General features: G+C 37.3%; 1 protein-coding gene across 1 annotated transcript in view; it reads left to right on the forward strand.

Moving 5' to 3' along the window:
• LOC103092904 (ceramide synthase 4-like) overlaps positions 1 to 24,425 on the forward strand; it is a 31,781-nt gene extending 7,356 nt beyond the window's left edge. Inside the window, exons 3-7 of the mRNA XM_056820957.1 lie at positions 6,138 to 6,230; positions 7,153 to 7,281; positions 21,485 to 21,591; positions 23,580 to 23,730; positions 24,294 to 24,425. Of these exons, the coding sequence (XP_056676935.1) occupies positions 6,138 to 6,230; positions 7,153 to 7,281; positions 21,485 to 21,591; positions 23,580 to 23,730; positions 24,294 to 24,425 (612 nt within the window). The remainder of the gene's footprint in view (positions 1 to 6,137; positions 6,231 to 7,152; positions 7,282 to 21,484; positions 21,592 to 23,579; positions 23,731 to 24,293) is intronic.
• The last annotated feature ends 2,826 nt before the right edge of the window (positions 24,426 to 27,251 follow it).

Genomic DNA, 27,251 nt, shown 5'->3' on the forward strand with positions numbered 1-27,251 from the left:
AATATACCCATTTGGAGTTTATCTAAGTATATGATGTGAGCTATTATTCTGAACTTAATTTTTGCATCATCAAGTTCCTGTTTTCTGAGCAGCTTTTAGAAAATAGTGAGCCCTCACCCCAGTAACTAAAGTTTTAGGGCTTATTGAATACTATGGTGCTCTGTTTATTTGCTTCTAAATTTTATATATCTTATCTGTCCCACTCGTTCTATTTTTCAAACAATAACACGTAGTTTTGATGATTATTCTCTCGTAATAGGGTGTGAGACCTAGTTCAGCTAAGTCCCTTTCCTTCCTCTTGTTTGATCATCTTATTTGTGATCCTTGACCTTTTAAAAAATATCTAGGGAGATTTTTATTATTCATCATCAAAATAGCTCATGTTTTTAATCTTTGATTCTCAATTCTGTCTTTGGTCATGAATTCTTTATTTATCCATAGTTATAAAAAAGTATTTTCATAAAGGAAAGGCCTCAAATCTTTTTCCATTATACATAAAGTTTCCTTTAAGTTTTAAAGTAATACTACTCATGATATTAAGGAAAAATCCACATATTTCTATGCTTTGTGATGTGTGTGTGTGTATGTTTTTAAGAAAATGGTGTTGGATTTGGCAAAAATATTTTTTTTATATTTGTTAATATAATAATGTACTTTTTATTATTTTTATTACTATGTTCTACTGTTTTTAGTTTTTGTGATATTGAACTAATCTTGTACTTTTGATAGTCATAAAATATATTTTTTTTCTTTTACAAAATAACATTTTATTGATACCTTTTGTTTTTACCTCACCTGGATAACTTCTGTATCCCTTCTTACCCTCTTCTAGAGAGCCATCCCTTATAATAAGAATTGTTTTAAGAGGAAGATAAAAATATGCAAAAAAAACAATCAACACATAAAATAGGATGATATATACAATGTTACCCACAAAAGAATCCACTCTGCACCTCTATAAAGAAGCAGGAATTTTCCTCTTCTTTCTGTTTTTTCTTTATGCTTTTGCAATGTATTGGTTTCATTAATTTTGTTTGGTTGTTTTCTCTATTTACATTGTTGCACTCATTGTATATGTTGTTTTCCTAACTCTGCATACTTCACTTTGAGTTAAGTACAATAAATCTTTCTGTGTTTCTCTGTATTTATCATGTTTGCTTTATTCTACACACGACTACTCCATAGTATTCATGTATTGCAAATTGTTTAGCCATTCTCCATTTGGTAGACTTCTACTTTGTTTACAATTCTTTGCTACCATGAAAAGTGCTGCTATAAATATTTTGGTATATATGGAAATTTTCTTTTTGTCAGTGACTTCCTTGGGAAGTATATACCTAGCAACAGAATATCTAGGTCAAAGGAAAATGTTTGGACTGAATTATTTAAGTGTGGACATCAGGAATTTAATTTATTCCAAAGAGATTTATTTACAATTGATTTAAAAAATGTAGAAAGAGTGAAGTAAGAAAATCAGAGAGAGGATAGGGTAAGATATCTAGGGTTCAACCTGGGCAGGGAGAGTTAGTCATTAGGCCTTGGCAAAGTCGAGGACTTGGGGAAATCTCTCTCAAAATGTAAGTCTCTCCTGAGGCTAGTTTTCTCAGAAAATCCAACACTTAAGAGTTAGCTTTTCACTCACCACATGTCAGTTCAAAGGAAGACATTTTAGAATAGCCTTACCAGGAACAGGGTCTTGGGTCCAGCCTCCACTCCAAAGAATGAAGAATTGTCTCCAGTCTCCACTTTCAAAAAAGAAGAACTGTCCCTTACAGGAAGTGATAGTTCCTTTTAAAGACACTTCTTTTGTGACACTTCCTTTGTCTTCTCCTAATTTTACATCTATGAAGCTTTGCTTTAAGACTACCTAGGGGCAGTCTTAATTCTGATTAGTCACCCACTATTGCACTCATGGGTCACAGACCTCCCATTTAATGCTTAAGTAGGGTGTTTACACTTTTGGTGATTAGATCTAAAAATAAGCAGGGGTTACAATTTTAATCTTCACAATCAGGAGAAAGTTAATTTTAATCTTCATAGACATGACATTTTACTAAGTTTCTTAGCATAATTCCAAACTGTTTTCCTTAGCATTCCTACCAGTTCACAGTTCTAACAGCAATGCATTAGTTTGTCTATCTTTCCACAACCCCTCCACCATTAGCTAGTCCTACCTTTTGTCATCTTTGCCTATTTTTTAACTACAAAGTGAAAATGGGGTTTGATTTGCATTTTTCATCTTAGTGATATGTAATCATTTAAATATATTGTTATAATATCTTTCCTAATATTTTTTCAATACTTTTTTATTTGTCCTCTCTCCATAGTAGAGGTACCAAGATCATATTTGTATCATAAGTCTGGAAGGATTCCTTCTATTATTATTCTTGAAAACAGTTCATATTTTTGAAATTATTCTTTGAATATATGATATTTGGACCTAGGATGTTTCTTTTATAATTAATCTTTGACTTATTCAAATTTTCTGATATTCAAATGTTTGAATAATCTATTTCTTATTTTAAATTATCAAGTTATTTTGTATTTTTGTAAATATTCCTCCATTTTATTGAATGTTGGTATATGATTGGGCAAAAATTCCTTTATTTCCTCTTCAATTTTTATGGATTTTCCTTGTTCATTTTTTATACAATTTGGCTTTTCTGCCTTCAAAAAAATCAGAGTAGCTAACTTTACATCTTTTTTATTAGTTTTTTTTTCTCAAAAATGTTTCCAGTTTTACTTATTAATCTGTTGGCTTTCAATATTGTTAGTATCTGATTTCCAGATCATCTACTTTGGTATTGTGTTGGATAATTAATAATCCTGGAGGAAATAATATAAACTATATGATTTATTAGCAAAACATGCATAATAAATGGGTCAGATGACCTTCCAAGCAATCCAAAGACCCTGAAAAGTGAGATAGATTTTTGTATGTTAAAAATAATGAATCAAATAAGACCAATTAATGAAAAGAAGACAATTAACAGGATACAAAATTGGGTGATCTGATTTCTGAAAGAAGGAAAGATTAGAAGCTTTCCAAGTTCAGAACAAATAAATCAGCTGAGTTGGGAGTGGGAAGAATAATTTCACTCTTTCCCCAGAATTAAGAGATGTCAATGAATTGCATCTATCTGCACTTATGAAATAATGAAATAATAGATGTCTTATGTCATCCAGGATAATTTGCAGAAAAGCACTAAAATTGAAGATCTTGGCAGCACAAAATGGACTCAGTTTTCCTGAAATAGGATCTAATTATTTCTCTCAATTCCCACACCAAACCAATTCCACTTTGCAGCTGCTCTTCACCTCTATTTCATCAGTATTTAGTTGATTTTTTTAATTGGTAGTATGTTTGTGAGTATGTTTTATATCCTTTTTTTTGTTCTTTCCCTCTTTTGTTGAGGAAATAATTTAAAACTATCTATACATGTTTCCCTAAGAACAGTTTTAGTTGAAACCCCAAAGTGCTGGTTATGTTATTTTATAATTTTTTCCTGATAAATTTTCTATTATTACTATGATTTGTTCTTTGACCCATAAAGTATTCAGGAATCAGTCTCATTAATTTTAGGGTTTTTTCTTCTTGAAAGACACTTTAATAAATAATTTTATTTCCTTGTGGTCAGCAAAGGATACATTTAATATTTATGCTTATTTGCATTCATGAGATTTTGCACCCTAATACATACTCAGTTTTTGCAAAGGTGCCATAATCGATCATTTGAGAATATGTGGCCTCCTTTGGACTCATTCAGTAATCACCAGAGTTTTATGATATCAAACCTTCCTAAAGTTCTAGTCAGGTCTTTGAATTTTCTTATATCTTTGCTAACTTTGTCTAGGTCTGAAATTGGTATTTTGAAGTGCCTTCATTATTATAGTTTCATTAGTTATTTCCTCTCTCAGTCGAATAAACTTTTCCTTTAAGTATTTATTTTATGTAGTGCCTTTAAACATGATATGACTCCTTTTTTCATATTGTTTTTAACTGTTGCATTATTTGAAATTATGATTGCTTTTTTAGTTCACTTGAAACAGAATAGATTTTGCTTGAGAACATTATTTTAACTCTGCTAAAATATTTGAGTGTATCTTCATTTCAAATGTGTCCTTTGGATACAACATACTGCTAGATCCTGTTTTCTAATCTATCCTGCTTTCTTCTTTCATTTTAATAAATGAGTTTATCCCATTCATGTTCAGGGTTAGGATGGTTACTTGGGTATTTACCTGTACCCTCTTCTCCTTTATATTTTTGTCTTTGTCCCAAGTCCCTATCTTTACAAAGAAGGTGAGGAAAAACAACTTTGCTTAGCATTGATGATTACATGAAATGATCTGTTTTCACTCTTCTGTTCTATTTGTCCTACCAGCAATCATAGGTTTTTCCTCTTTCTTTTCTTTTAATCTCCCCTTCAACATCCCTATTCTGTTTTGGAGTTTATTTTCCTTATGACTAACTCCTTCACTTAACCTGTCCACCTTTTTAACTCAATCCCTTCCCCTACCATTTTCTTTATTGACTTTAGTATATTTTTAAACGAAACTTATGTGCATTCAATCTTCCTCTGTCCAGTTTAGATGAAAGTGAGTTTCTTGGAAAAGATTTTGTTTTCCTTTGCTATTTATTCCATCTTTGCATATTTTCATCCCAGGCCTCCTTATTACGTGCAAAAGTAAGTTACATCCTTCTCATTTCTTTTTTAGTATATTTCTCATTCTGTCCCATTCCCTTCTTCTCCTAACATCATCAAAACAAAAGAAAATTACCCTCCATGCCTTCTTTGGTTCTGTTCAATTTTCTATGACCCTTAAAGACATTAGGGTTCCATGAGGACTCTTTCTTCTACTATTAGAAAGTAATTACCTAGTCATTACCTAGTCCCTTTCAAAGTATATACTCAGTTCTGGGCTTTCCATTATGAATCCTTAGAACCACTGTATTTCATATTCTCATATTCTCCCCTATAGAATTATACTAGATTTCACTGAATAAATTATTCTTATTTGTAAAGCTTTCTTTTATGCCTTTGGTAACAACATTTTAAGCTTCTGTCTCCTTCATAGTGGCAATCCTGACCATAAGTCTCTCTCTGGTGCTCAAGCTCTCTTTTTTGTTTGTTTTGTTTTATTTTGTTTTGTTTTTTGGCTCCCTGACATTTTTTCTTGACCTAAAAACTCTGGGTCTGGGCTATAATTTTCCTGAGAATTTCCATTTTGACATTTTCCTTAGAAGGTGACCAGTGAATTCTTTTAATTTGAACATTGACCTCTATCTAGTTCTAAGACATCTATGAAGTTTTCATTTGTCATATCTTGAAATCAGATTTTGAAAAGTTTACAGCTGTTTCTTTTTGGTTTCTTTACCACTGTTTCTTATGATGCATTTTGAAAGCTTTATTAAGATGTCTGTTGGTAATTTGGTAGCCTCTAGTCCTAGATCACTGCTATCCTTTCCCCAGTTCATTAGAATGCAAAACATCCTATCAAAGTCTTTGTCATCTTGACCCTGTTATTTGATGCATTAGCCATTTATCTCCACTTTGTATCACGTATAAATTTAGTAAGTATGCCATAAATGCCTTTATCCAAGCCATTAGCAAGAAACATATCAAATGTCACAGGGCAAAGTACTGTTCACTTAGGGACTTCACTAAAGACCTCCTTGCAAGTGAAAAACAAATATCTAATGATTATTTCTTCAGACCTAACTATTCAATCAGATTCAAACTGACCCAACTGTACAATTTATTAATCTGTCTCCCCATCTTTTACTCAAAAATAGCATCAAGAATTTAATCAAATGCTTCACTAAACCTTAGGTAAATGATATATATGGCATTCCTCTGATATGCGAGTATAGTAATCGCATCAGAAAAAGAAAATGGCATTAGTCTGGTATGACCTGACAAGTCACAAGTATATGATTATGTAGTCTAAATGGTTGTGAAAAGAGAAGGTGCAAAGATTGGGTCCTTGGTCCCAGAAAACATAAATATTTCATCAATTTTTGTCTCCTTTTGAAATCTGTAGGTTGGGTTTTAGCATTACTTTTGTTGTGTTTGGTTTTTTTTGTGTGTTGAGTTTGCAACATTATTTGACCTCATGGTGCTTTTGACCCAAAGCCTCTGAAGACTGGCCTATATTTCTGTTACCTGCTGGAGATGAGCTTCTACCAGTCTTTGCTGCTCACTCTGCCCTTTGATGTGAAGAGGAAGGTGGGTATGGTTAGAACCTAGGCTTCAGGGAAGAGCCCTGTCCCCACTAGCTAGGCAGGAAGAGAGAACGGAAGTAAAGAAGGAACAATCATTTCTAATCCCAACCCTCATGAAAAAGGGTCCAAGCTTAACCATGACTCTAACTGCCGATCCCTTAGACTACATCTAAGGCCTCATCTCAAAGCATCTCAAAGCTGCCCTGGTGAGTCTAAGTTCATTATGCTCTGCTAAGGATGGGGAAAGGGGAGGTCAGAAGAGATAAACACTAGGGAAGGAGACTAGATCTCAGGTGGCAAATCATTTAATTTTAATTCAACATCTAGTATATGTTCTTAGAAGATTACTTCACCAGACCTGTATCAGATCTAGTCTTTATCTCTTCTACTATATTGTTTTTCTACAACCTCTGCTTCCATCTCCTTCTGACATCACATATCCTTCTATCTCACTTACTATGATTCTGCCTCCCTTTAATAGACCTAGACCTCCCCTAGAGGATGCTCCTATAGCCAGGTGGAAGTGATGTATGCTACACTATAACCAAACAATGGATCAGGTCTTATCCTGATCAAAGGTGAGGCCAATTTCCAACACAGGGAAGTCCTAAAAGTCACAATGTGATGGTTGCCTTCCTCGACCTGTGAAATTAGAATCTGTTACCCTAAAAAACTATGATCCCCAGCAAAAACTATGATTCCCAGAATCCCACTCACTTCCTGTCATTACATGCTGATATAGACAGGATAAATTGAGTGGAGTTCTGTGTCTAGGGCTCTTTCCTTACTGTTTGGTGGTTTTAGTGGAGTGGGGATTTTTGAGCAGGTAGAAAAACTTAGTCATGTGGTTCTATTTCATCAGATAATAAATTTTATAAAAATAATACTTGAAGTATTGGACATTAATTTAACTCTTACATACCCAGGACACCATGGAACAGATCATCCACCACTTTATTGTCATCATCTTGTTGTTCATCTCCTATTGCGGCAACCTTTTGTCCTTTGGTGGCGTGACATTGCTGCTACATGATGTAACTGACATCTTATTAGAGGTGTCATTCTTTGTTCTCTTGCCAAGGTGCATTCAGGTAGGCTAATCCTCTGGCAGCCTCATGTGCATAGGGGCTACAGTCCAAAAGAAGAATACAGAACATCTCTAGAGTACTGTATGTGACTTTAGATGCCACATTTTGGGAGGGAGAAGACACCTATGTGGCAGAGTGTGCTATAGAGTGCTGGGCCTGGAGTCAAGAAGACCTTACTTTAAATCTAAACTCAGACATTTACTGTGTGACCCTGGGCAAATTGCATAGTCTCTGTTTGCCTCTGTGTCCTCAACTGTAAAATAAGGCTATTAGTCCCTACCTTCCCAGGTTTTTGTGAAGATGAAAAGAGATAATGGCACAATATAAATGCTAGCTTTCAACATCATCATTATTGTTAGATATGAATGTCAGCTATGAGGCATCCTTTTTGAAAGACTGATAAACTGGAAGGATTCCAGAGAAGGATAGGTAGAAGACTGAAATCCAAGCCAAACAAGGATCAATTGAAGAAAATAGACATATTTGATTTGGAGAAGAGAAAACTTGGGATTCAAAATAGGTGAGACATATTGCCTGATATCAAGTATTTAAAGGGCTATGACATCAGAGGATAGACTTTTAATTGCCTCATTAGACCCTTTCTAATCTATCCATAACAGAGCTAATTAACAAAGCTTCCTGAAGTACAAATTTGGCCTTTTGGTCCCCTCTACAATAAACTCCAGTGACTCCCTATTATGTCTAGGATCAAATATAGATTCCTCTGCTTCAACAATTCAAGACATCACAACCCAGCACCAACATCTCTTTCTAGTCTTGTTGAATATTAATTCCCTTTGTGGTCTGGCATTCTTGCTGTTCAAATGGTTCAACAGCACAAGTAGTTTCATCAATGGAAATGGCATTTAAAAAGATGCAACCGTGTCTCTGTTTCCCTTCTGCATCCTAAGTGTCACTAGACTTTTCTATCTAGCTTGCAGCTGAAACTTTCTGTATGAGCTATCTCCATCACAATAGAGGCTCCTTGAGAGAAGGGATTGTCTTTCCCATTTATATCCTGAATCATTAGCACAGTGCTTTGCACATATCAAATGCTTCATAAATACTTTTTACAATCATTCATTATTCAAACATATCACCACATTTCTTATGCCCATGCCTTTGCAATGACTGTCTGATTCACAGAATTTAGAGGTAGAAGGGATGCTCAGTGGCCATCTAGTCTAATGTACATATGAAATAATCTTCATTATAACATGCCAACAGATAGTTGTGCAACTTCTGCTTGAAGATCTTGAAGGAGGACAATACACTACCTCTAAAGGTAACCCATTTCACTTTGAGTCAGCTCTGATTATTAGGAAATTTTCCTGATGACAAACCTAAATTTCCCTCTTTACAACTTTAACCCGTTGTTCCTTGCTCAACTGTCTAGGAATAACCAGAACAAGTCTAATTTATCCTCCACATGATAGGCCTTCAAATTCATGAATAGGGCTATCATGTTGCCCATGAGTCTTCTTTACCACAGGCTAAAAATTCCTAGTATCTTCAAATAATCTTCATATCTCATGAACTCAATGCCCCTCACAGTCCTAGTTGCTTTCTTCTCCACACTGTCCTCAGAACTAAACACAATATTCTAGTTGAGGTCTAACAAGGCCAGAGTACATTGGGACTACTACTCCCATATTCCTGGAGAGCAGGCCCTTCCTAATGGAGGCCAAGATCACTTTAGATTTTTGGCTGCCACATCATACTGCTGGCTTATGTTGAACTTTTAGTCCACTAAAACCTCTCTACTCTTTTTAGAACAACCACTGTCTCCCACCTTAGAGAAGATCTCCATATCTTCTCTTGTCCTCTCACCTTACCCTTATGAAGTTGATTTTTGGTACCCTGATACAAGGTTTTATATTTATCCTTGCCAATGGATTTTGATCTTATTAGATACAGTCCAATGCCCTAGCCTGACAGGATCTCTTTGAAACTGACTCTGTCATCTAATATATTAGCTATGCCTCCCAGGTTTGTCATCTTCAGATTTGATGAGCATATCCTCCTTGCCTTTATGCAAGCCCATGATAAATATGTTAAACACCACAAGGTGAAGTGTAGATTCCTGAGGTACTCCATAAGAGATCTTTGTTAGAAGGGAAAAGAGAATTGGGTTGCAAGCAAGAAACAAGAAAAGAGTTTGCAAAGAAAGAGGTTTGACAGACTGTACCACATGCCAAGGAACCATACAAGACAGTGAGATTGTTCATGTAAGCTCTCACAAACAATTCACAGCTGGGGATTTGGATTCTATTAAGAGAAGGATACCTACATTTTATGAAAAGCCCCACAAAACAATAAAAGAATTCAAACGGGCTGTGAGATTGTATGACCCAGACTTTGACGATTGTGAAAGCTTATTACAGGAACTGTTTACAAGAAGTGAGAGGCAACAGTTCAAAGACAAGACAATTAAGAACCCAGACAACATCATGGCCAACATAAGCTGAGGAATTTGAATTGAATTCCGTTGACAATTACAGATTCCTAAAACAAGCAAGGGAATCCTTAATTGAAGCCATCAAAGCCAATGCAAAGAGACCAGATACCTGGTCTAAATTTGAGAGGCTAAAAGTTGGGAAGACACCTGCAACTTTCCTCAATAGGCTGATAGAAGCTGGGGAACATCTTTTGGGTATGGACAATCTTATAGTCCAAAGCAGTTTGTAAAAAATAGTTGCATGGCTGCAAGAAATTATTTTAGGACCAATTACCCTACCTGGGAAAGTATGGGGTTGGAGGAATTAAGGAGGACTGACTGCATCATATATATTTCATTCAGACAAAGAAAAGCATACAGAAGAATGGAATGATCTAGTAGCAGACCTTAAAAAGCAGTTACAAGAAGCAAACAAAAAGCTAAGGATATAAAGGAGATATAAGGAGATAAAGGAAGTGAAGGTTGTAGTAGCACTTAGGTCTTAAAAACCTAGAAATGAATACACACCCAGGCAACAGAGATCCAACCTACCCTGTTGTTTCCTATGCAACAGGCCAGAACACTTTATCCAGGACTGTCGTGGTCGTTTAGTTTGAGGGGCCAATTCTTTAACCAGGCAAACAGGGGCAATAGATTCTATGGTAATGGATAGAAACAGAATGGTTATTGTTACCAGAATACAAATGCTAGATACCCACAATACCAAAGGCAGGAGCAAGCAAATTGTTGCTCTCACAATTGTTGCAAAGGATCACAACAGGTCCAAGACTTATATATCATGCAAGATTTTATCCGGAATGATACTAGGCCAAAATTCTCTCAGGTGGCAGGAGCAGGTTGCTGGAAACCAGAGCAACTGCAAAAAAGTGGAGCTTGTTCTTCATGAAGGTTTACCCAGAAATGCGCAGACAAAGAATTACAAAGGCAACAGGAAGTAGCAAATGAGGAAAGTGAGAGGAACAATGAGACACAGAATAACAACATTGTAGTTATATTATATATAATATACATAATAATATACAGAAGTAGAACAAGTAAACACATCAAGGGTAACAAAACCACAAGAAACAACAATAACAGTACCTAGTGTAAGCAAGAATGTAACTGTTAACAGGGAGCAAGAAAGCAAAGAATCTAATGCAATAGTAGAAAGTGTGAGCAATGGACCAGAAACGCCGAAGGAAGCAGATATGAGATATAAGTCTTTAGCATAGCTTCTGAGTGACTCTTTATGTCAGGGTTCACCCAGGCTGGATTAAGCCTCAGTTGGTTATTAGTCCTTTCCACCTCTGGCAGTACACAAGCTCAATGGTCACAGACCTCAAGGCAGCTAGAACACTTTTCTATAGGCAGGAAACAAGTGGATCTTGAAGTAAGCAGGATTTCTCCTAAATCAGGACATTGGCATTGGCAGCTTCGGCTTCCAGGGATAGGAAACAAAACTCCCCTTCAGTTCACACAGATTGTAAGCAGGGGGAAGTTACTGCTTCAGGCTATCACAGAAACAGAAAACCAAAGGCCTCTTGCACCTCTCTGTGTCCCCTTTTCTAATTCCCCCACATTCCAATGCTCATTCTTTTATGGTTCCTTGGTATGCGGTGTAGTCCATCAAATCTCTTTCTTTGCAAACTCTTTTTTGTTGTTGCTTGCTTGCAACCCAATTTCCTTTTCCCTTCTAACACCTTCTATCATGTTGATCCTAAACCATTAGCAACTACTCTTTGATTATGATCATCCAATTGGTTTTAAATCCATCTAATTATATTGTTATTTAATGTTCCTCCCATCTTATCCAAAAGAATATGATACTTTATTTTAAAATTAATAAGATTTCAATAAATTATCCATAGTATTTCCCTCATCCACCTGGTTAGTAATCTTAGACTGGCATGACTTTTCCTTGATAAAGATATGCCAGATCTTTGTAATCATCAGTTGACCATAAACCATCTTGGTAACCATCCTTTCTAAAAGTTTTCCAGGAATATGATTCAAGCTCACGGGTCTATAGTTCAGATTCTGTTTTCCTCCCTCTATTGTAAAGGGGGAGAGCCTTCGCTTCTCTGGTCTTTTATGACACATATTCTATTTTCTGTGGCCTTCCCTATATCATTGACAGTGACCCAGAAATCACATATGCAGTATTTTCAGGACTTAATGACATAGTGCTGGTAGTAGGGGGCATGAGGTTTTTAAGGGGTATTTATTTAGAAAAAACTAGCTTTTTACTTCTTTTGTTGTCATCCAGCTCTCACCTATGGCTTTAAAAACTTGTTGCATGTACAGCAGTCACACCCAGTAAATCTTCTTCAGCAGGCCAGCTAAACCAGGTTAAGGGTAACCATCAAGTCTTAGATCCATCAGTGAATTAGGGATGCGGTACCTACTCCAGTAAGAGAATACTTTCCCTCAGTGAAATGGGTGGATGAGAACAATTTTTTTCCCAAACCCCTTGTAAACAGTAGAAGCAGGCAATGCGGAGTGCTTAGAGTTTGGCTAGATATTAAAGAAGCCACTACATCCTAAACCATCACCAATCATTTTGATTTTTGTTCCACTGGACTTTAATGCCTCAGTAAGAGAAAGTGAGGCCCATCTTACTAGAAGCAGCAGTGGGACTTGGCAGCCCCCTGAACATCTGAGAAAACTTTTAAAGGATCATACTGCTCACTTCCTGGAGCAAGGAAGGGGCTAAAAAAAGGTGCCCAAAAATTGTCTGCTTGAAATTTTCTGTTTCACCTAACTCTGGCCTACTTACCATGGCAGGTGGAGATCCTACCTTGCAATCAAAACATTTAAATGTACAAAAGCTCATTGGAGCAGCTGAGTGGCTCAATGGATTTAGAGTTAGGTCTAGAGACAGGAGGTCTTAGGTTCAAATTTGACCTCAGGCACTTCCTAGCTGTGAGACCCTGGACAAGTCACTTAATCCCTATTCCCTAATCCTTAATGCTCTTCTGCCTGGGAATTAACACATAGTATTAATGCCAAGATGGAAGGCAAGGGTTAAAAAAAAACAAAACTTTTGAAAATATTCCACTCACCAGGGGCACATGGAATGTGTGCACTCTTATGGAAAACACGAACCCTAGTAGACTGGAAAGACAAATAGGTCTCATTGCAAGTGAAATTCAGCAGGTATCACATTGTCCTGAGTGAAACAAGGCTGGCAACTGAAGGCCAGTTTACCAAAGTCAGAGCTGGTTGCCCAGTTTTCTGAAGTGGTCACCATAATGAGGAACACTGAGAAGCTGGCAGAGGTTTTCCAGTCAATTCTAATCCAGTTGGGGGCAATTTTCAGAAATGTAGTGTATAGCACCTCTTTTACTCATCTGGGCCAGAATACTCATAAACATCAGGATTTGTTTGATGAAAATGATGGGAAAATTCAAGAAGCTACTAAATGAAAACTGAGGATTTACCATTATCATTTCATAGGGTCTACCAGCAGGATAGTTTTATATATCTCTAATAAGGCAGCGTTAACTCCATCTAAAGTAAAGTGCAAACAAACCTCAGAGAGATGCCTGATTCTTGGCTCAGTAACAAGACAGATGAAATTCAGTTCTACAATGATAATAAAAACCCAAAGCACATCTATGATGACCAAAAAGTTATTTATGGACAAAAGATCTGTGATATATCTCCGATACTTAGCACTGATAAAGCCACACTGACTAGTAGTAAAGATATGATCCTGGAGAGATGTTATAATAGATGATATTTGGAGGGTATATTTGATGGTATACTAGATAACTAATGGATCAGGTAGTTACCTTCTTTTTGCCTACCCTCCTCCCTTTTATACCTCCCTTCGTCCCCTCTTCCAATCTCCCTTCCTCCCCTCTTCTTCCCTTCAGTTTCCCCTTCCCCCTTCTTCAGCCTCCTTCTAAGTCACTCAGGGTGAGTTAGGATATTTCAGAGGAAATATTCCTTTCTCTTCTTTATCTCAAGTAAGGGCTTATTGGGGAAAACAGGAAAGGTGGAGGATAAGGCAAGAGGGGTGGGATTTCCCTATTATCTACAATGAGTGTTAGGTTGGAGGATATTGAGAGAAATGGCAATTCAATTCTGTTTCATTAGCATGAAACAGAGCCAATCTCAGAGAGATATATGGACTATTGTCCTTCTTCTGCCTTCAAATCAGCCAGGCCACCTCCAACTTGATTATCCCAAGTCCCAGAGATAGATCTATAAGTGGCTTGCCGAAATTGACAAAGGAAAGACACACTGCAGGGCTTTGATCTGTTGATCTCTTAACCCAAGAAGGCTAGCTTTATCTATGCCTGAGGAAGGCCAAGATGCACTGAAATTGCTCTCACCTTCATTCTCACCATCAAGTCATACTTGACCACTCCCTGATGTCCCAGCTGCTGGCTACAACCCCTTTGCAACCTGCTTGCAGTTTGTCTATACATGCTTGCTATACCAAGTTCTACAGAGGGTATAAAAGACCCCCAAGTTCTGTCACTCTTTGGAGCTTTTACCTAGCATGGCGATTTCTCCCAGGGATACTGTCTGCCAGAGTGCCAGAGCTTTAGGCTCTGTGTGGGTTTTGGGCACTTGATTCTGTGTGGAGGCCTAAATATTGGACACTATCCCTCTCCTGATTAAAAGTTTGGGTTTGCTGACTATTTTAATAATTCTATGGGGGTTTTTCCAAGTTAACAATAGTTTAAATGTTTCTATCATAAAAGTTATGGAAATTAACAAACTTGGGGGAGAGGGAAATTGACTGAAAATAGTGAAAAATGAGCCAAAATAGCTGAGAAACCTTCCAACTCTCTAAGTCAATAAAAATCACTTGCCTGTCCTCACATTTCTAACCCCACCTTTTTCTATTTTAAGTTGGGGAAGTTAAAAACTACTTAAAATTGTGGTTCGTAAAAACTTTATTCAGAGAAAAAAGCAATCTCAGAGATGGATTATCTAATCCAACTTTCTATTCAAATTCTTGCTATGACTTCCCTGAGAAGTTGTTCATCAAGTACCTGAATGAACATTTCCTTTTAGAGAACTTTTGGCTACTTTGTAAGCTAGCACATTCCGTACATCAATAGTTCAAATTGTTGGGCAGGAGCAGAACAAACAAATGCACAAAGACTGGAAGGCAGGACATCTACTAAAAGAAAGGGTGGCAAATAGAAAGTCAGCCTGAAGCAAAGAGTTGCAGAGAAATAGAAAAATGGGGGGGAAATAAGCAGGAAGTAAGTTATGTGGCGTTTTCAGGCTACGGAGTTTATGCTTGATTTTGTAGCCAATGATAGAATTGAAAGTTTTTAAGTGAAAGAGTACCATTCATTCAAATGGCATTTTTTGAGTAACAATTACATGACACATATATGAACATTAAGATGACTAAGAAATGATCTTTCCTCCAATATTTACAGACACTGAGACAGCACCTGAAAGTAAAAGTACAAAGAATGAAAAAATCCCTACTCACAGCAAGTTTACTTTCTAATAGTGAGAGATAACAAGTACAAATATTAACACACAGTTTAAATATTAAGTCAGTGAATACACCTAATATGCATACAAAGTAATTCAATATTAGATTGCTTTGGATGGAGGATATTAGCAATTGTGTAGTCAAAGAAAGATTTCATGTACATGGTGACTGAATTGAATCTTTTTTTTTAAACTCTTACCTTCAATCTTAGAATCAATACTATATATTGGTTCCAAGGCAGAAGAGTGATATGGGCTAGACAATGGGGGTTAGGTGACTTGTCCAGGGTCACCCAACTAGGAAGTGTCTGAGGCTAAATTTGAATCCAGGACCTCCTGTCTCTGGGCCTGGCTCTGAATCCACTGAGCCACCTAGCTGCCCCCTTGAATTATATCTTGAAGGAAGAGAAGGATTCCAAAAGTTGTACATTTCAGGCACAAGAGATGGCCAGGGCCAAGGTACAGAAGTAGTATGAGAATTTATTTTTCATATACTGTATTAATTCCTATATATTAGGGAGAATTATGAAGTATTCCTGTATGTAGGATCTAGGTCAGAGACCCTATCTAGTCTCCTGATTTTTGCATTTTCTTTGTCCTTGGGAATCCCAAGCAATATCTTCATTTTTAACAGAATTTGGTTAATAGATGAAGGGGAGAAGTGTTCTTTACAGGGTATGTTACCTGTCTACCAGTGGGGATGGGGAGGGGTGGATAGGTTGATGGACCACCTCTTAATTAGTTATCACCAGTCAAAGATGTCTTGGAATGTTCAAGGGAGGGACTGAATAATAACTCCTAAAAATCTATTTAATAGGTGGCCTTACCCAGCTTGGGCATCCCTGGTCCCACAAGACCCCTGAAGACCTCTTGGTCTAGATTTATTGGTTATGATGCTGGCCTAACCAATAAACTCGATATAAGCAATAAATTTATATCCTAACCCAAAAATCAGTCTCTCAAGATAATTTTAATCCTAACAATGCAAGATGGAGTATCTTGAGTGAGGAAACAGTAGAGGGTATATGGACAAACCTAGGACAATTTAGGCCTACTGAGGAAAAGAATTATAAAAGACATTCTTGTAAATTTGCCTGAGATTTCTGGCAAGGTTCAAGTCTCACACAGAGGCATTGCTGTTCTTGACCAAAGGTCATGTACAAAGCTGAGCTGTTACGGTGAGCTGCAAGTGGGGAAATGTTCAAGGCATGTTGCGGAGTGTTTTCGCATCTAAGAGATGTTTGTTTTGTTCCTGGGAAAGATTTAAACCTCTTGTAGCAACCCTCCATAAATAAAAAAATTTTATGTCCTCTCACAGGCTGTTGCTTCACTAATGAATGTATATCTTGAAGTATGGATCTATTGCTCAACAGAACTCTCATTATGAAAGTTTGTCTTTAGGTCATAATAAATGGAGATCATGGAAAAAAAAAAAGAAGTGATACAAGAACACTCTCAAGGTCTCTCTAAAGAACTTTGGTCTCAATGTGAGACATAGGAGACCCTGGAACAAGCCTGTCCTGCACAGCGTGCCCAAATCAAAGAAGGCTCTGTGCTAGCAAAGCAGAATTGCAATACCTAAAAAAATTTTAAATTAAAAAAAAAAAGTTAGGTGCAAAAATTTAGATATAGCTTCATCCCAAATGTTCTTACTATCTATTTATGCCCAACCTGTGGTAGAGCCTTTCTGAACTCATATAAGTCTGATGAGCAACAGTGGGATATATGGTACATTTACTCCAACATAGTGATATATTACTTTGATCCTCTTTGAGTACAAAGGACAAAAGCCAACTAGTTCTGAGCCAGGGAAATTTGTATTCGTCAAGAGGACCGTTACTGGCCCTATATATAGCTTGGTTCTCATCTCCTTGTCAGTTTTGTTCTATTATTTTTGGTTAAAAGGTCATTCATTTTTGCAGAGAAAAGAAATGGGAAAAAATCAAGCAGTTCTGTTTTCTGTTGCCAGTAACTGACCTGCTCATCCCAAACAAAAGTCCCAGCCCTTCTTTCATTCTCTTGTGTTTTACTCCCAGCATAAAGGACCCTTTTTGTTATCCTTAGTTTTCCTTGATGGCAGGCTTAGTTCATTCATTCTTTAGCTTTCTTTTTTTTTCTTTCTTCTTTCTTATAGCTTTCTTATAGCTATCGTTATATTCATTTTTTGTTAACTGGTCTTACTTTCATCTTCGGCAAATTTCCTTTTAGTCTGAATTCCTGCTGGAGAACTGGAACCATGCCCAAAGGACCACAAAACTGCATACTCTTTGAGCTAACAATACTACTATTAGGTCTGTTATCCCAAAGAGATCAGGACTTACTTGTACAGAGATATTTATAGAAATTCTTTTAGTAGTAGCAAATAACTGCTAACTGAAGGGATGTCTATCAGTTTGGAATGATTGAACAAGCCGTGGTATATGATTATAATGGAATACTGTTGTGCCAGAAGAAATGGCAAATAGAATATCATAAAAATACCTTAAGAAGATTTATATGAAGTGATGCAAAGTGAAATGAGCAGAACCAGAAAAATGCTGTACACAGCAATAGCAATAATATATGACAATCAATTGTGAATGACTTTATTATTAGCAATCAAATAACCAAGAAAATTCCAAGATCCATAAGGAAAAAGACTATCCATAACCATAGAAGAAACTAATGGAATATGAGTACATATTGAAGCATACATGTTTCACTTTATTTCCTTAATGAACTTTTTTCTTATATATAAATATGTGTCTTCTTTCACAATATGATGAACATGGAAATATGTATTGCATGAGAGAACACGCATAACATATCATATCTGCCATCTGGGGAAGGGAGAGGTCAAGAAGGGAAGGAGAACATGGATTGCAAGATGTCAGAAAATAATTTATTAAAAATTCCATCCACATGTAATCTGAAAAAGAAAAATATAATAAAAAAATTTTTAATTAATTAATTTAAATCTGAATTCCATTCTGCATCATTCTCTTCAGATAAAATCCATCTTTCCACCATAACTGATTGATTTCCTCTTGTCTCATTAGAATTTAGTTCCTAAGCATTTCCTTTTTCTCTTGGGCAAACTTCCTCAAAGCATTTTAGTCCACTGGATCCTATCTTTCTTCTGAATCCACTGAAATAAGCTTTCCCCAAATTTAGGATTCATGCCAGACTATACCCTGTTTTCTTCTCGTTCACAAACTGTAGAATGGAGTGGTTTTTTTTCCTTTCAAAGTGCCCATCATTTCTGATACCATCCCGTTCTTCTCTGGTAACAAGAATCAATCAGATCCAGAGCAGAATTCCCCTTTGTTAGTTCTTCTGCACTTTAAAGGATGAAACTATCACTAAGGAGATATTAACTGCTCTGCTTTTGGTAGAGAGAACCCCAGCAAATGTCTGGTTAATTGAAGTGCCGCTAACACTGCTATACCATGCCTCTGGCCCAGGTGTGGGATCTGTTTCCCAAAAGTCTCATTTATTTCTGTCCTAGTAATCTGTAGTGTACTCCAATGATAAAATTACTTCCATTTCTCCCTCCTTTTTTTTTTTTAAATCCTTCCTTACCTTCTGTCTTTGAATTGATTCTAAATGTCACTTCTAAGGCAGAAGAGTGATAAGAGTTAGGCATTTGGGGTTTAGTGTCTTGCCCAGAGTTACAATCAGGAAGTGTCTAAGGGAAGATTTGAGCCCAGGATTTCCCATCTCCAGCCCTGGATCTCTATCCATTGAGCCACCTCTCCCTCCCTTTTTGACTTCTACCCAAATATTGATCATCATCCAGCTTTCTTCTTTTGGGTCCCACATTTCCTTACAAGAATATATACCTTCTTAGTGGACAATATTACCAGCCCCCTTTTTTTTCCCTGGATTTTTTGGTGGTTTTTGAATAAGGTATAACTTTCCGAAGGCATGGTCCAGTCATTAATTTCACAAAACCAAGTGAGAGGGATTGATGCGTATTAGGTAATTTGAACCTTCAACATCTCATTTTTGCCTATAGGCTCATGTGTGTGTGTGTGTGTGTGTGTGTGTGTGTGTGTGTGTGTGTGTGTGTGTGTGTGTGAGTGTGTATATAAGCATTTGTATAGTGCCTATTATATGCCAGGTACTCTGCTAAGTATTTTACAAATATCTCATTTGATCCTCACAATGAATTCTGAAAGGTAGATGTTGTTATTATCTCCATTTTATAAGGGAAACAGAAGTTTAAGAACTTGCTCAGGGTCATCATAATGAGTGTCCAAGATCGGTTTTAGACTCAGATCTTCCTGACTCCAGGCCCAAAGTCCTATCCAATACGTCACCTTTGCTACTGGCTACTTTTTTCAAATTTCATCTCCTATGAATTTCTAGGTCTCAACTGCTATTTGTCTTTCTTTGTGACTATTCCTTATAATGTCTAAATTGGGGAACATACAAAGACAGTTTTCTTTTGTCCACCATACTTTTTAGTTTTAGTTTAAAGTCCTTTTGATTCGTTTTGATGAGATTTGGAAAAGACTTGACAAATACACTCTTAACAGCCTTTGTTAGGTATACACCATGTCTGGCCAGGAATTTATCAGTCCTATATTGTTAACTTGTAATACAGACACCCAAATCCTATTACCAGACACTACCTTCTTAGCCAGCTTTTCATTTCCCAAAATACTTTTTTACTTCTGTATCCCTTGTCTTCAATAGGCAAGGGTGAGGGCAAAATACGCATGTGGTCTTGTTTCTTACACAAGACTTCACAATCACTGGCAATTCTTTTTAGTTTCCTTCTGGTAGAATCATTTATAATCACAGAGGCAACTAGGTGGTGCAGTAAATGGAATGTGGGGCCTGGCACAAGACTCTAGGAGAAGTGATGAAAGGGGTTGGGGGGGCGGCGGGGGGAATGCTGAAAGGAATGGATTTAAGTTAACCTTCGAAGACTTGTATGAACTGATGCAGAGGAAAGTGAGCAGAGCCCAAAGAACAACTCTTTTAAACTCCTCTTTGGGGGATATTCTGGATAGTGGAGTGGCTTGAGATTTCTTTTTGAATGAACAATAATTGCATATTATATTTGTGTTGTGCTGTATTGATTGGTGAAAAAAACAGCCATAATTCCAAAGAACTTATGATGAAGCATGCTATCCACTTCCTGACAAGTCATGGACTTAAGATGCAGTGTGTGTGTGTGTGTGTGTGTGTGTGTGTGTGTGTGTGTGTGTGTGTGACTCTGGGCAAATCAATTAACTCTGTTTGCCTCCATTTCTTTATTTGTAAAATGAATTGGAAAAGGAAATAGTATAGTAATATTCTATTAATTAATATGCCATGACTTCTTCAGCAATTTCCCAATTAAAGGGAACCTCTCAGTTTCTAGTTCTTTGCTGCACAAAAAGAGCTGCTAGAAATCCTTTTATACATATACATCCTTATTCTCTTTATTTGATTGATCTCTGTGGAGTAGTCCTACCAGTGGTATTTCTAAGTCAAACAATGAACACTTTCTGATAACTTAATTATTTCAAATTCCTTTCCTTTGTCTCAACAAGTACCCAATCATAGTCAGGTCCCCCAGAGTCGTGTATCAATGTAAGTTGTTTTCACCAATTTGTGTCACCCACAAAGCCACTTATCAATTTGCTTCACCCAGTAATTATTCCATTAACCTTATCTCACCTTGCCTAGTCTTGCTACATAGCTTGCCTGCTTCTTTCAGAATCCCTTTTTTCTTTCCCCCCTAGTTTCTTTCAGCACTCCCTAAAGCGATACCTAATATAGGAGATCTTTCTGTTATCTTTTCCAATTCACCTTGTATCTATATCTTTTATAGGTATATATAAGTAACTATTATCTACCCTAACTAGACTTTCAAGTTACATTAAGATAATGATCTGTTTTCAGGTTTGTCTTTATTCACAGTACCTAGTTGGTCCCTGGCCCAGAGTAGGCACTTATTAAATAATGAGGGATGAATCACTTGATTTGTCCTAAGGAGTAGAACTAGGGACAATAGGCAGTGAAGGAAGTGAGGAAAAGCAAAAGATAAGAAGTTTTAGGCTGGACCAAAAGAAAAACTTCCTAAATATCAAAGCTCTATGAAAGTAGAATGAATAGTCTCTTAAAAATAGGGACATCCCCATTATTGGAGATCTTCAAATAAGAGTCTGGATGACAATTTGTCAGTTGTAAAGAAGATTCCTGATCAAATATGCATTGTACTTATACCCTCTGAGGCCTCTCTTAACTCTGAGAATATGTGATTCTAAAATTTTCCACCCTTCCCAGGCCAGTAAGATGTTCCTTTATGCACAGTGGAAACATGCATGTGAAATACTCTTCTACATCTTTGCTGTGATGTTCATTGTCAACCGGCTCATTCTCTTCCCAACCAAGTAAGCCTCTTCCCAGAAGATGGTGAGGGATGGAGATGATTGTGAACCCTGGGAAACCTAGAGCCCAAATTTATCCTGTTATAGAATCTTCTGTTGCCCTTCAAAAAGTGAGCTGTTGAAACTTTCCATGTATAGAAAAGTTGAGAAGGGGAGCTGGTTAGGCTTGATGCTCTTCCCCTATCCCTGGAGGCTCATGTTGCTAGTGATGGAGGGTTGTCTAAAAGGTCCCTAATGTCATGTCAGATCTTTAGAAAAGGAAAGTTTTTAAAACCAAGCAAGAGCTAGAAAAAAAATCACAAAATATAAAATAAATAATTTTGATTACATCAAATTAAAAAAGTTTTTGTACAAAGAAAACCAATGCAACCAAACTTATAAGGGAAGCAACAAATTGGAAAACAATCTTCATAACAAAAACCTCTGACTGGGGGGGCAGCTGGGTAGCTCAGTGGATTGAGAGCCAGGTCTAGAGATGGGAGGACCTAGGTTCAAATCTGACCTCAGACACTGCCCAGCTGTGTGACCCTGGGCAAGTCACTTAAACCCCATTGCCTAGCCCTTACCACTCTTCTGCCTTGAAACCAATACATAGTATTGATTCCAAGACAGAAAGTAAGGGTTTAAAAAAAATTAAAAAAAAAAACTCTGACAAAGGTCTAATTACTCAAATTTATAAAGAGGTAAATCAATTGTACAAAAAAATCAAGACATTCTCCAATTGATAAATAGTCAAGGGACATGAATAGGCAATTTTCAGTTAAAGAAATCAAAATCATTAATAAGCACATGAAAAAATGTTCCAAATCTCTTATAATCAGAGAGATGCAAATCAAAACAACTCTGAGGTATCACCTCACACCTAACAGATTGGCTAACATGACAGCAATGGAAAGTAATGATGTGGCAACGTTGGGACATTAATGCATTGCTGGTGGAGTTGTGAATTGATCCAACCATTCTGGAAGGCAATTTGGAACTATGGCCAAAGGGCACTAAAAGACTATCTGTCGGGGGCAGCTGGGTAGCTCAGTGGATTGAGAGCCAGGCCTAGAGACGGGAGGTCCTAGGTTCAAATCCGGCCTCAACCACTTCCTAGCTGTGTGACCCTGGGCAAGTCACTTGACCCCCATTGCCTAGCCCTTACCACTCTTCTGCCTTGGAGCCAATACACAGTATTGACTCCAAGAAGGAAGGTAAGGGTTTAAAAAAAAAATGACTATCTGTCCTTTGATCGAGCCATAGCATTACTGGGCTTGTACCCCAAAGAGATAATAAGGAAAAAGACTTGTACAAGAATATTCATAGCTGCACTCTTTGTGGTGGCCAAAAATTGGAAAATGAGGGGAAGCCCTTCAATTGGGGAATGGCTGAACAAATTGTGGTATCTGTTGGTAATGGAATACTATTGTGCTCAAAGGAATAATAAGGTGGAGGAATTCCACGTAAACTGGAATGACCTCCTGGAATTAATGCAAAGCAAAAGGAGTAGAACCAGGAGAACACAAAGACTGATACACTGTGGTACAATAGAATGTAATGGACTTCTCCATTAGTGGCAATGCAATGATCCTGAACAACTTGAAGGGATCTATGAGAAAAACCACTATCCACATTCAGAGGGAAAACTGTGGGAGTAGAAACACAGAAGAAAAACAACTTCTTGATTACATGGGTCAAGGGGATATGATTGGGGTGAAGACTCTAAATGACATACTAATGCAAACAACAACAACACAGAAATGGGTTTTGATCAAGGTCACATGTTAATACCCAGTGGAATTGCACATCAGCTATGGGAAGAGTGGGGGGAGGGAAAGTAGGGAAAAAATATGATTCTTATAACCAAGGAATAATGTTCTAAATTGACTAAATAAATAACTTACAATGAAAAAAGTAAAAAATGCATAGATATTAAAAAAGAAAAGAATAAAGAAAGAAAAAGGTCCCCAATGTGATTTCTCCCCTTTCTTTTCTTTTCTCTCCTGCAGAATCATCTATGTATTCTTCTATCATTTCACGTGGAAGCCCTTCTTTGCATATATTTTTACCTTTGTCCTTCTGATCATCCTGCAGGGACTCCATGTCTTCTGGACCTACTTAGTTCTCCAAAGAATCTATTTAAGGATTATATATAAGGAGGTATGTACAAAGATGACCTTAGTTTTGGCCTCTGATCCTTCTATACTTGGTAAACTTCCCATTGTCTCAGTGGCCACTTAAGCATCTCAAGGTCATGTAAACAGTAAGTCCAATCCCAGAGGCCCTTGTATATGTGAAAAGGGGAACATTCAAGAATAAGGGGAATGAAGACTCAGGACTGACATTCTATTCCTAATGGGCATCTAGGCTGTCCTGATTGAGGGGAAGGAGGGTCTCACCTAGAGTCCTTGCCTTTCTTCCTTTCTCTTTCCACTTCTTTTCTTTTCATATCTCTAACCAATCTCTGTTTCCATCTGTCTTTCTAATCTTTCCATGTCTTTTTTCAGCTCCTGTCTCTCCTCTGCCAACTCTTTCTTCTCTCCTTATCTCCATGTATTTCCTTTCTGTTTGTAAACATTTTCTTCCTCCTTTCTCCTTTTTTCTTTTACTGTCTTTATTTTTCATTGTCTTTTTCTTATAACTCTGATTGGTTATTTACATCTGTCCATCCCTCATCCTCTCTTTCTGATCCACTTCCTTTCTTGGCCTCTGATTTCCTGTAGAAGAGTGATGTGAGGAGTGACTTGGAGGAACAAGACACAAGTGATGAGCAGTTAGAGAAGACAGAGAAGCAGATGAATCAGAGGCTCCAGGCCAATGAAGTCCCCAATTCCTGCAACTTCCTCCAGACTTGAGTGTCCTAATCTCCTGACCAATATGCCTGTTCTAGCAACATAGACTGATCTATACTAAGGCCATCAGATTGCCCAGTTGATGGATGAAACTTGGAGGATGGATCTTCTGAGGATTAGATCATTATGGGAATTGTCCCAGGTTCTTATTTGGTGAAGATTCTGGTTCTGGACCAGAAAACTTTCATTCTTTCTCTTTCTATCAGTCCATCCCCACCTCTGTTAAACCTAAGGGAAGAAAGGAAACTTGGGATCTCTACATGGGGTTTAAGGGTGGACTTAACAATCTTCTTGAGCTTAATGATCTTCCTAGACTACTAAGTATTGTTCTCATTATTCTGGCTGCTAAGCACTGTTCTCATCATTCACAAGGTCTTAGTAAAGGTGATACTGGAGAGAGGATAGAGATTCTCTAGAACTTCTCCATACAAATGCTGTGTTTCTGCTGTACAGATGCTGTTAAGGACTGTGAACTTTAGATTACTCCACCCTACATAGTCTAACAAAAATCAGGAAAATATGAACTTTAGATTACTCCACTCTACTTAGTCTAACAAAATCAGGAATGTCTACACCCATACTTAAGGATTAAGTATTTAGGAGGATGGCCTATGACAGACATGTGCTAGCAAATGACAAATCAAAAACCCCTGGGCTGTCCTAAGTCAAGCCTAAGATATCCTTGGTACATGTGAGACACAGAAAAGTGATGTAAAACTGTCTATACATTTCGCATCACTTCCTTTCTCTGGCCTCTTTGACGGCAGAGAGGTGGCTGGCGGCAGCTTGCTGAGCGTGTCAGCATCTTGGCATGGCTGCTGCTATTGTCCGGGGTTAGTGGTGAGTTTTCCTTGATACCATACTGGAGGAAGCCTAGTAACCTAGTTCAAGTGAGGCTCTTCTCTGAGATCTCTCAAAGTTTAGGCTGATTTTTCTCTCCTTTAACTTCCAAACACTATCCTCTTAGAGAAAGCCCCTAATCTTCTAAGACCTTGTGGTGGAGGAATTTGAACTCCCCTGGGCTCAGGCCAGACGGGAGAAATCCTATACTTTTCCCTCGCTCTTCTCCTTGATTTCTTCCCTATATATTGATTAAACTACCATATATTTCCAAACTAACTTGGGTATTTTATTTGGGATGTCCCCTGGCGACCAAAAATCAAACTTAGATTAGGTCACAACCCTAAATTATCCTTAGAGGACATGAGGGATGCCCTCCCCAGATGAGCTCTTAGTGGCTACTTCAGGTCTCCTTGAAAGCCAAGAGATAACCATCAGCTCCTTAAACCAATGAAAATGGACTCAGGCTATATATGCCTGGGACTAGGCTAAGCTGACTAGATTCTCTCCTAGATTCTCTAAGGGAACCAAGTCCAGAGATGGGAATAATGAAATGTAAGCAACTAGGATTCACTGTCTCTGAGCCCTTTGCCTCATTATCAGCTCATTCCTACTTCTGAGGTCACCCTTATCACTCTTCCTACTTCATTCATAATCTTTTTCATAGTTTTCATTTTTCATAATTTTCCTGGATTCATAATCTTAGAATGTCAGAACTAGAAGGGACTTCAATTTGAACAGGATGCCCTCTACAAGTCCTATAACAAGATCATCAGGCTTCTACTTGAACACCTATAGAGATGGGGTGTTAAAGCCCATTCTACTACTGGACAGTACTGTTTGCTGGGAGTTAGGAAGTTCTTTTTGAATGAATCCAAATTACTCTTAGTATAACTATTCTCATTCTATTATCAATTATTATGGACCTCTCTGGAAAATCAGAAAAAGAAGCCAACTTAGGGAGATTAGTTTTAGATAGGTTGGCTCTAAATAAATGAAAAAATAAATACTGGAAATCAATTATCTGAGTCAAATAGACATTTGTTGTAAAAAGTTGTAAATTACAAAATGTCAGGATCTAGGCCCATTCCAGCTCGGCCAAAGACCCAGGACTCCTGTGTCAACTGGTAGATAAAGAATCAGAATGCACAGACTCTTCCACCCCATTTAAAAAAGGAGTTGTCATATAAATATTTCTTCTCAGAAGGTGCAACCAGAGAAGATCTGTTTTTTTTCTTGTTTCTATTCTATGAAATAATCATCCATTCCACAAATGGTAAAAGTCAAAGTCACTCTTGTAGCTTGGAAGCCATTTGAGATATCATAATGTCTGGATACATTCCAGGATGCTAGATGCATATGCATAAATCCCTTGGCAAGGATATCTTACCAAGGCATTTCAGAGGATTTTATTCTCAATATGATTATTGATTCTCATACATAATTATTCAATCAATTAATAATTGGGATTATTCCTTAAGACTTATCACTAAAAAACTGATTAATAGGATGACATATTAAAAAAATATATAGTTATGTAGAAACATAAAAAGTGAATATAAACTCAAGTTGCTTAATTAGATTATCTTTTACAACTCAAAGACAAATTAACAATGAGACCACTGCAGATTTAGAGATACTGCTGGAAGCAGAGTCTCTGACTACTCTTCTGCCCCCCAACAACCATCCTTTAAAACTTAAGCAGAGGGACAGCTATGTGGCTCAGTGGCCAGAGATGGGAGGTCCTGGATTCAAATATGTCCTCACTTTGTAGCTTCATGACCTTGGGCAAGTAACTTAACCCTATTGCCTAGCCCTTACTGCTCTTCTGCCTTGGAACCAATATACAATACAGTATTGATTCTAAGACAGAAGGTAAAGGGTTTTTTTTAAAGACTCAAACAGATCTGGATTATCATCAAAATAAGTATTTCCTCTAATGATGAGCTCACCCTCCATGCATGCATGAACCCCCTGTGCCATTCTTGT

This window comes from Monodelphis domestica, chromosome 3 (genome assembly GCF_027887165.1).
Source record: "Monodelphis domestica isolate mMonDom1 chromosome 3, mMonDom1.pri, whole genome shotgun sequence".
NCBI classification, from domain to species: domain Eukaryota; kingdom Metazoa; phylum Chordata; class Mammalia; order Didelphimorphia; family Didelphidae; genus Monodelphis; species Monodelphis domestica.